This window comes from Melozone crissalis, unplaced genomic scaffold (assembly GCF_028551555.1).
Source record: "Melozone crissalis strain CALT ecotype California unplaced genomic scaffold, PUWL_Pcris_2 ptg000027l_1, whole genome shotgun sequence".
In the NCBI taxonomy this organism is placed as follows: Eukaryota; Metazoa; Chordata; class Aves; order Passeriformes; family Passerellidae; genus Melozone; species Melozone crissalis.
Window position 1 is genome coordinate 60,858,253 of NW_026535805.1, and position 10,313 is coordinate 60,868,565.

The window sequence follows — 10,313 nt, forward strand, 5'->3', positions numbered from 1 at the left end:
TGATTTTAGAGTAAGGATGGATGGAACAAGGGAAGAAACCAAAATGGCATGTAGCATTTCATGGTGGTTAATCTGGTATTGACTAAGTCAAATGAGATAATTCTTTTCTGGTTGACAATGGACAAGCTGAGACTTCATGGATATGAGTAGTTAAAATCAGTAAGACAGTGAATACATCATCTATGTGAATATGGAGAGGAACATTTGTAGTGTATCATTTTTGCTGCAAAAGTAATAGTAAGGAAAAAATCAACAGAGACCAACAGCTAGCTACGACTACTTCATATTCTGGATGTTGTGTAAAATAGCCATTATTTACTATGCTAGTAAGCCTGGAAAACATTGGCTTTGTAAAGCTGATAACAGTAATGCACTGGAAACATTGTCTGGGACCAGTGGAGTGCATTGTACTGATAAAGAATTTCCCTGTAATGCTCTTATAGTAATTGCAGCTGCAGTTTGTTTCTTTCACAGTAAAACAGTCTGAGGCTGGCAGAAGGTTTACTAAAACTTCCCTTTAAAGTGCTGAGCAATTTGCTGCCTCCTTCCACTGACTGCTCACCTGAGTTTTCACAGCTTTGAGAGCCCTAACACAGAACCTGTGAGCTCTAGAACAGACTCTAATGAATATAGATAATTCCCATTTTTAAGACATTTCACTGTTGTGGAGTGTACAAGTTATTCCTCATACAATAGGGAGTCAGAGAATGTTGTACTTAAAACCCAAAGCACCGGGGTCAGCATTTGTGTGCATCATTATCAATTAAATCAGTAAAGGGATTCACTGAAAATAAGAGGATTTTTGTAGGGATATACAGCATAACATTCAGTCTTTCTTTCCATTTTGAGATTATTTTTTTAAAAAACCGAACTTGTCAACTTATACTCCTCTAAAGATTTCCCTTCCTTTCTGCTTTTATTATATATCTTTAAATGACCAGCAGGATTTAGCAGTACTTGGCTCTCAGCATGTTAAAAAGATATTCAAGGTTACCTTTGCATGGGAAAAAAAAAAACAACTTTAAAACACTGTCAGCTTTCTCATCTACATATGAAAGCAACAAGAAAAGAAACAATTAAATGGCACAGCTTCTCCTGGAGCTCTCAGACCTTTCCATCATTTTTATTTTCCTCTTAGCAATTTATACAAGCTTGCCTTGTACAGTAGCCTGGCTCGCCTGGCTCCATCATCCCCTATAAAATTGCTAAGGCAGGCAAAGCTCCCACTGAATTCAAGCCTAATACGGTTCACTGCAGGAAGGGAAACCAATTTTGGTTTTAGTGAGATATCTACAGCTGAAGCAAGTGTATTTAAGATATATTGTCCTGAGCTGACTCTCACACTAGTGTTATGTTCCTGCAACTCCCAGTGAAGTTTGGTTTACACAGGCAGTGCAGAACTTATTACCCACATCATTAAGGGCCCTCTGTATCAAAGGGAAAATGTCTTCTGCAAACTGGTGTGGAAGGAAACACTGATATTCCAAAATGGACAGTCTAGATAAAATAGTTGAGTGGAGAGCAAGCCAGTTCCTCAGAAACCTGGGTGGGTAACAAGTGCATTCTCCTGTGCATGTGCCCAGTAGCTGTGTAAGTAAGGAATTGTAAGGGGTTTTGGTGGATATAGGACCGAGGGCTGCATTGAAAGAGAGGAAGTAATTCTGCTTGGTATCATTCACAGGGCACTCTGTTCTATCTGTTTGAGCATATCTGCCAATGCAGGTGTGACTGGAAGAGGGTTGTGGGGTTTTTTCACAGAATCACAGAATATTTTGAGTTGAAAGGGGCCCACAAAGATCATCAAGCCCAGCTATTAAGTGAAAGGCCTGTATGGGGATCCAACCCACAACCTTGGCATTATTAGCATCCTGCTCTAACCAACTGAGCTAATCTCAGTGGATTTTTGTCTTCCAGTGTAGTTAATTGTTAATTTCTATTCCTTAACCTCTACTTTTTATGGATATTTGAATGTTCTGTTTCAAAAAACACCTGTTTGTGACTATTTTATCCAGTCTCAGGTGAGCATTTTGGGTAGTTATTTTAAAAATCCATACATAGGGAGTACTTGAGACTGAAAACAGTCTTGGTTTCTCCTCTTTAGCATTTTTATCAGCTACGTTCAAATAGTACATTACACAAAAAAGAAATCTGCCTGGAGGGTTACTGAAACAGCATCGCTGTCAGCTTCACCTGCAAAAATTGATGAGTGCCCCTAGCACAGCAAGGGACAGATGGGCCATGCTGCCTGGTCCTCAGCCCTCCTTCTCTTTGATAGGAGCTGCCTCTGCCTCCACATGTTCACCTTGACCCATGCAGAGACCAGAGGGGCCATTGCAATTAACCTTGTGTGGCACTGCCACACCTGCAGGACTGAGAACCTCTCCCGCGTGCACAACAGCAGAAAACAGTGGTGCTCTACTATTTCCCATCTTTTTGGTGGGTTTTTTAATAAAGTCTCTTCAAATCATATATACATGTCAATCCAGCAGTGAAACCCCAGCTGCTGATGGCTGTTTCTGCCTGAGCCTGAGCCTGGCTCAAAGTGAAGGTGGCTGTGACATGCCAGCCAGAGTGTGCTGTGGGCTGGTGTGTTAAACATCCATCACTTCCCTAAGACTAATGCTGTGTGTCACCAAATATTCCAGCCATCTCCCACACTTCTAGCAGCAATTTCCACTCTATTAAGTTCTACTGCTAATAGTGTCCAGGAAGCTAGAAACAGGCTTCATTTCACCTACAGTTTAGCAATCTTCACCAATCTACCATTGGCTGTGTTATTAAATACAGGCTATTGAATCAGATTCTGCTAGCAGCTATTTGATGTCAAACCTGGAATTAATCCTGAATTTACAACTGTGACTGATGTTATTCGGGAACTGAAAGTTTTTCACTTCAAGTTTTAACTCTCTATTACAGACTGTTTTAAAGATTCAAAGTTTTCTAGAAGCAGCCAGAGCTGGTTGTCCCACAGGGCAGTTGTCCCACAGGGCAGTTGTCCCACAGGGCAGTTGTCCCATAGGGCAGATGTCCCACAGGATAACTTCTCCAGAGGACAGTTTGAGCTGCTCACTGTGCTCTGAAATTGCTTGAATGGTGAGCTAAGGAACTTCTGTATGAGGAGGGATATCACCTAAAATTACAGTAGCTCTCTTTTGTTCTCCATAATTCTGGTCAAGAAGAGAATTATGAAGAGCATTCCATAGAAGAGTACTACATTTTTTTTTCCCAGACTCCCAATTTCTTATGGAAACAGTGACCCCTTTCCTTTATACACCTGTGAGTCCAAAGTAGAGTCCTTGTGCAGCAAGAGTAAGGAGAGACCCCGGTGGTTTATTGGGATTTTTCTGCACTTGGATGCATTCTGGCTATCCCAGTCCTGGTTCCCAGGTGAAGGGTATTAAACACTAGGGACAGGGCTCCCCTGAGACACAGTTGTGCTACAGTTTCCTGTTTGTGTCTGGAGAAGGTCTCACTTGGAATGCCTTGCATTCCTTAATTTGAGTAGACTCAGCCCAAGTGCCCACAAAGTGCTTGGGAAGAGCTGGATGTGGGGAAGGCACCACTGGGTTGAGTGGTGCAGCCTGTGCCCACTTCACCCAGAGCACAGAAATGAAACCTGCAACAAGCATGGTGCAGTTTCCCCTTTGGAAAGACTTCAGAGATTGTCCTAAATCTGGACTTTCTCAAGTCCTGTGTCAAAGAGTGGGGACACCAGGCCCTTTGGATTGTGCTGCTTACTCTCTGAGAAAGGGCTTCTCTAATCCTCCCCTTCAACCCTGGAGACTTCCAGATTTTTAAATCCTTTTCTTTTCTAGACTGCCTTGTAATAAAGGAAAATCAGCTCTGCTGAGTTGTGTAGGATATTAAAACAATAGGAAACAAACTACCCCTAGATCACTCCATTCTTTAAGGAGCAGAGCCCTCCGTCCAGCCCTGATTTCAACGCCATGGTTTGTGGTAGTTACCTGATTTGCAAGAGATGTCTCCCCAGGGACCCAGGAAGCCTCTTGTTTTGCACCATCAGGATTGTGTGCTCAAGACCCCCTGCCCCTTTCCAGTCTCACCATGGGCTGCCAGCCTGCCCTGTCCTTCCACCACTGCCCACATCTCCCCCTGCTCCTGCAGGGTTTCCACACCATGAGCAAGGCAAATAGGCAGGAATCCATCCTGTCCACACATAGCCTTTTAAGAAAACATAACTTACAGCAAAAAATCCAACAAATTAGGTCCCTAGTGCAGCAAGAGACATTGAGACCTGCCTGGGCTACAGCAGCACCAAGGTTGTCTCTAAACTCTTTCCACACTGACAGAGCATAAGCAGAGCCCAGTGCTCAAAGGCATAACTCATTGGAGAAATTAGCCCATAAAATTATTTCTGATAAAAGAGAGGGTTTTTTAAAATTTAATGTCAGGTTAAATAAATCACAAAGCACGGCAGTGAAGATTTAGCACTTGCAGTGCTAAATCATATAGCTTAGTTTTAACACAGTGCTTTCCTCATTCAAGAAAGTGCTTTTGTAACTGAACTCACTCTCAGCTACCCTTTGCATGTCACCAGCAAAATGAGTGTGTAATATTCCTGCTGATAGATAAGGCTGGACTCTCACTGTGTTAGATTCCCTCTTCTCCCACCCTCAGCGCCCCAGCTGAGTCAATTTTTGTTGGTTTGCAGCCCATGATTGTAACCTGGAAGCCTTAAGCTGTACAGGGACAGGATCCTGTCCCTTAGATGGGAGCCAGCTGTGGTCCTGGCCAGGCAGCCAGGGAGAGGAGCTGATGCTGTTGGCAAGCAAGGAGCAGGTCTCAGCAGGTGAGGCAGAGTGAGAGAGCAGTTCTAGAGGCTAAGAGCAGGGATGTGGAGGGGAGGGTGGATGTGAAGGGGTGCTTGGGCTGAAGAGGTACTTATAGTGGCTGTTCGTCTTAGGCAGGAGAGAATTTGGCACAAATGCTGGTGGAAGGATTTGGGTACAGAAATGTTTAGACATTGTTTAAATTATCTTCCTTGATGGAGGTATGTAAGGAAGGACAGGGTAACAGACTGAGGGAAAGGACATTAGGTCAGGCACAGGGCTGGGGCATCGGGGTACCAAGTAGGTGTCCCTGGAGATCAGCAATTTGAGGTGTAATGTTGGGAAAGGCCTTCAGCCTGGGGAAGCAGGGGCTGATTTCCATGCTTGGAGAGATACAGGGTGGCTGGTGTTCCTGAGGAGTGCTGCCCTTCACTGCACACCTGCCCACCCCTACATGCCACCACTGCTCTCTGCTCCCAGACAGACAGGGAGCTCCCCACCAGCAGACACGTACCAGGGAACTCTGCCAGGGAACAGGGACAAACCAGGAGCCAGAAAAGAGCACAGAGCCCATCCCTCAGCTCTGTGCCCCTCCAGCCACTGCTCCTGTGGGGTGGATGCCACAGGCCCGCTGCTTGCCCATGTCCCAGGAAAAATGTCCCAAAGACCTGTAAGGGGATCTTGGGCATGAGGTGCCCAGGGATAGGTCATGGCTCGTGTTGCTGCATTTCACCTGGGCAAGGGGCTGCTCAGCACAACAGGGAACAAATACAGATAGCTACTCTAGCCCTTTAAACATTTGGGATCCTGCTTCCAATTTATGTAAATATATCTGTGTGCCAGTGCTCCCCTTCCCTCCAAGCTGGCATAACTCCTAGTTGCAATGGATTTCTCTGGCACCAGACCTATTACACATACAGTTTTTACACCAACCAAATTTAGACTTATGTAGATGGCACTTGCTTTTGGAAAGGATAGTACCTTATACACTGGTGTTGATTCATTAGTATACTAATTAATAAATAAGATACTGATCAGTACCTACTGCTTCTATATACTAATGTTTACAGAGTTTGCAGTTATTGTAGGGGAAGGATATGTCATTTAAAAAAATAACCTAATAACATATTTATTCAGCTAGATATCTTTACTAAAAATCAATTGGAGACTATACTATTTTTTCTGAAACTTTCTGTGCACTTACTTTCAAAGAGTTAGTTTCTTATTTAGAATTACTCAATTTAACTTCCTTATAAACTTCCCTTGATTTAGTAGAGAATTAAAGATACCATGATTTACCTTACAGTTTTAAAAAGCTACTTAATTATAAATCCTTCCTGAAAGATCCCTGCATATATAAACCACACAGCAATTCATAGCTAGAACAAATATTTTTAAATTTGCTCCTTAAAATACACTGATTCTGTTCTGTATCTCTGCTCAAAATATAGTCTCATGTCCCATTGAAAATGACACTTTTTCTGGAAAGCAGAACAGAAACCTATCCAAAAAGTTGACCCCAAAGTACATTTTACAAAACAAAGCCATTTATTCACTCTAATATTCTGCACACAATATGCTGATACCTTCAGTATCTCTAGGTTCAGACTGCTTGTAACATTTTGCTGTAAGCCTGAATCTAATACAAATGAGAGGCTGCTTTAATTTTTTTTAAGGAGCAGTTCCCCTAGCTGCAAAGGCATTGAAGAGAGCCTGGAAGACACAATCTGTGTGATGCTGCTCTTTATTGTCACAGGTACAAAGTTCTGATGTGGCAACGTTGCACATTCGGGTCATTGAACATTTATGGATCAGGAAGGATTTTTCAGTCTCTGAAATGGTTACAAATGGCTTTTGTCAGAACACACTCAATATAAGCAGTCTGATCTCAGACTGCTGGAGTCCTACTCTTTTATTTTGGGTTAATAATGGTAAAGTCTTACCAACTGTTGATGGAGAAGCCATGGGGTTAATTTATATTCATGTTGGAAAAGCAAAGCAGTGCTCCCTCCCAACTCTGACAGATCTGTGAGTCCCTTCCATAGCTGATTGTCAGGTTGTCCCGATCTGCAGCTTAGCGCTGACAACAGCTCACAGTTTATTTGCAGCTTTGAAGCCTGGTCCTATGGTGTTTCTCTTCTGACAGGAGATGAATAAAGGTGTCACTGTGGGAGACTTTTATCCGGCTGCTATAAAAAGGACCCTCTTTGCTTTCCCTTGAAAGATCCTCCAGTTCACTTCTGGAGCCTGCGGCTTTCCCCTCAGCAGAGTTTAGTTCCATCAGCTCCAATTCATGTTTGGCAGCTGTTTCTAAAACTCTCTGTTTGTTGTAATACCTGACAAAGTTGTTAATGATGGGATGGATGGGGAGGGCGATCGCTATCACTCCACAAAGAAAACTGATGGCAGCATTCAGTTTTCCTAGTGTTGTTTTAGGGTAAATGTCTCCATATCCAACTGTGGTCATGGTAATGATTGCCCACCAAAATGATTGAGGGATGCTTTTAAATAAAGTTTCGGGGTGACTTTGTTCCATGGTATAACCTAGGGCAGAAAAGACAAAGATTCCAACAGCTAAGTACATGAGGAGCAGCCCCAGCTCCTTAAAGCTGCGTTTCAGGGCATAGGTTAGGGTCTGGAGCCCTGAGGAATGCCGTGCAAGCTTGAAAATCCTCGCGATCCTCATGATGCGCAGCGCCTGGACAGCCTGCTGGACATTGCTCAGCTCCATCAGCTTGGCTCCCAGGTGGGTCAAGGTCAGGCTGACGTAGAAAGGAAGTATCGCTAGCACATCAACAATGTTCATGAAAGAAAGGGCAAAGTGGAGTTTGTTGGGAGAGGAGATCAGCCTCAGCACGTACTCCATGGTGAACCAGCCTATGCAGGCGGTCTCGATGCTGTCCAGGGTCGGGTGCTCCATACGGTTCCCCTCTGCATCTACCACCTGCAGGTCTGGGATGGTCCCCACACACATCACAACAGAGGAGATCAAAATAAACAGAAAGGACAGTACAGCAATTACTCTAGCTGGATAGGATGATTCTGGTTTCTCCAGAAATTTCCAGATGCATTTTTGGCACTTTTTCCAGCGACTTTCTGAGGCATCTACTCCCAAGTCATCCAGAATGAGTTGCACCCTTCGGGCTATTTCTTCCAGTTCCTCCTTTTTTTCACTTAGGTGAGCTTTGCAGCAGTCATCCAAAAATTGCAGATCCACTTTCCAAAATTCCATTTCATTCTTGAAACATATGGGGCATATTCCTTTCTTCATGTGAATTTCCCCAAAGTAGTACACATCAATAATGCATTTGAAAGCATCTGGATCTCTGTCAAAGTAAAACTCTCTCTTTCCAGGATCATAGTCATCACAGAGGGAAAATATGCTATCGTATCCCCCCGATAAACAATTGACCAGCTCTGCCAGCCGTGTCTCTGGGTACTGGTTCAGGTTATCTCCGTAGAACACCTGCCGTACCCCGCCGACATTGACTACAATCTCCATTTCTTCACTTTTTACTGATCCATCACTGTCCACATCTGGAAACCTAGAGTCACCTGCCATTTTATAATTGTGTTGGATTTTGGTTGATTTTAGCCCGTTGTTTGGTTTCACAGCTTTGGGGTTTTAATCTCTCATGAAAGCAAATCAGCACTGAGCCAGCTCTGTTACAAATGTCACCAAACTGCCCTGGAGTCCTGGTGGGAAAGGTTACTGACAGAAACCTGCGGTCGGGAAAGCCTGGTGAGGAATGCAACAAGCTGCAGGGAAAAGACAAGTCATCGGGCTGCTGTGCCTGCAAGCAGGGTGTTAGAAAGCTCCAGCAGACTGGAAAGAGAAGAAACCATTTAATAAAACTCACCACTCTGTTCAGTGCTCGAGAGTCTTTTCAGGTCCCATTCTGTCTCTAAACGGGATATCTATTCACAGCTTGGAAGTCACGGCAGAGAAATAAATCCCGAGCTCTGATTAAGGCACGGTGCAGTGAGTGACAGCACTGAGACAGCCGGCGGGGCGAGCCCACGGGAGCTGCCGCGGCTTCTCCCTTCGCTTCCACTGACTTCCCTAGGAAGCTGCTTTTGAATTTTGTTTCTCTTTCCGTTTTCTGTTTACTTTAAGGTCTTCCAGGGTTCATCTGCTGACTCTCGCACAAAGTCAGTCGGTGCAAACAGGCAGAGGAGAAACTTGTGCTTGTTTTCCCTTCGCTGTTTCCCAGCACAATAGGGAGCCTGGGCTGCCAGGAGTCCTTTCCAAACTCTACCCTCTCCTGGTGAAACGCAGCAAAGCACCAGCTGCACGGAAAGCACTTCTCAGCTATTTATACGCCTGCCCAGTGGTACAGGGATGTGTTTCTATACTGACAGGACCTTTAAGGAGTTTTTAACACATTTTTTTTATCACATGCAAAGCTTAATCGTGTATAAAGTCATCCAGAGCTCAGAGAGACACACAAATAATTTCTCCAGGCGGAAACCAGAAGAAGCAATACTGTGTTTTGGGAATAAACATATGGCATAAATCCTGCTCTCAGTGAGACTGGAGCAACTCTAGAGCATCTCTGTCCTGCATCAGGACATTGAGTTAATTTGGATTTGTAGTGGTGTCTTTGAGAAAGAAGCAGAGACCATAAAGTTTCTGTTGCAGATGTGGAGCAAAACCTCCCCTACACTCTGTGCATGTTTCCCAAAGCTCTGGGTCCTCAGTTTTAGCTATGTTTTTGTGACCTGTAGTCAGCTGAGCCTAAGGAGGGTTTGAGTAATTTACATCTATTATGATTTCTCAGTGACTGCTACTTACCAGAAGCAATGCTTTGTACTACATCCAGCTCTTTAAAAGTAGAAATAGAATATCAAGCATTTCCTTTTAACTTTGTTTTCTCTGAATTCCAGGATTTGAAGAACATTTTCCCCCCAGATCTCTACAGGCAGGAAACCTACTACCCTTAAATTATTAAATCTGACTCTACAGTTCATTTTAGTGGGTCCAGGAAAACCTACAGTTCATAAGTTAACTGTTTCTGGCACTGCAGAATTATCTGCATCAGCAAGTTATGATCGTTTCCAATTTACTGGCTTCTGAAAAGCTTCTCAGTAGAGGGGAATAGAGAGGAGCAAATCCAGCTGACCGTTTGCTCCTCCAGGCTTGTGTCCATGCAGGGAGAAAGGTGAGATCTGTGGTGTGCCTGCTGTCCTCCTGCTGGTGTCCCACAGCCAGGGGACCCTGCTGAGTACACAGTGTTCCTGCTCCATTATGGGTGATTAATGAGGGGCTGTGCACCAGACCTCATCTTGGCATGGCATGTGCTCATAGTGTCACATACCCAGGAAAAGGGAGTATCAGGTCCCAGAAAAAGAGTAATATCCATTAATCTACACCTGTGTCATACTGTGAACCTCTGGAGGCCAGTGTCACCTTCATGTGCTCCTGAGTCTGCTGCATAGTTTGGGTATAATACAAGAAGTCCCTTGAATTTTTTTCCAGGCACATACAAATTTTCTGATACTTGCAAGCTTCTTGAGACAAAA

At 44.0% G+C, this 10,313-nt stretch overlaps 1 protein-coding gene across 1 annotated transcript; it reads right to left on the bottom strand.

Annotated features, from left to right (window-relative positions):
- Positions 1-6,324: 6,324 nt before the first annotated feature.
- Positions 6,325-9,062, bottom strand: KCNF1 (potassium voltage-gated channel modifier subfamily F member 1). Its single transcript, XM_054279835.1, has 2 exons — positions 8,651-9,062; positions 6,325-8,549 (listed from the first exon to the last, which is right to left on the bottom strand). Exon 2 carries the CDS (start codon positions 8,350-8,352, stop codon positions 6,889-6,891), a length of 1,464 nt encoding a protein of 487 aa, XP_054135810.1. The 5' UTR covers positions 8,353-8,549; positions 8,651-9,062; the 3' UTR covers positions 6,325-6,888.
- Positions 9,063-10,313: the final 1,251 nt, after the last annotated feature.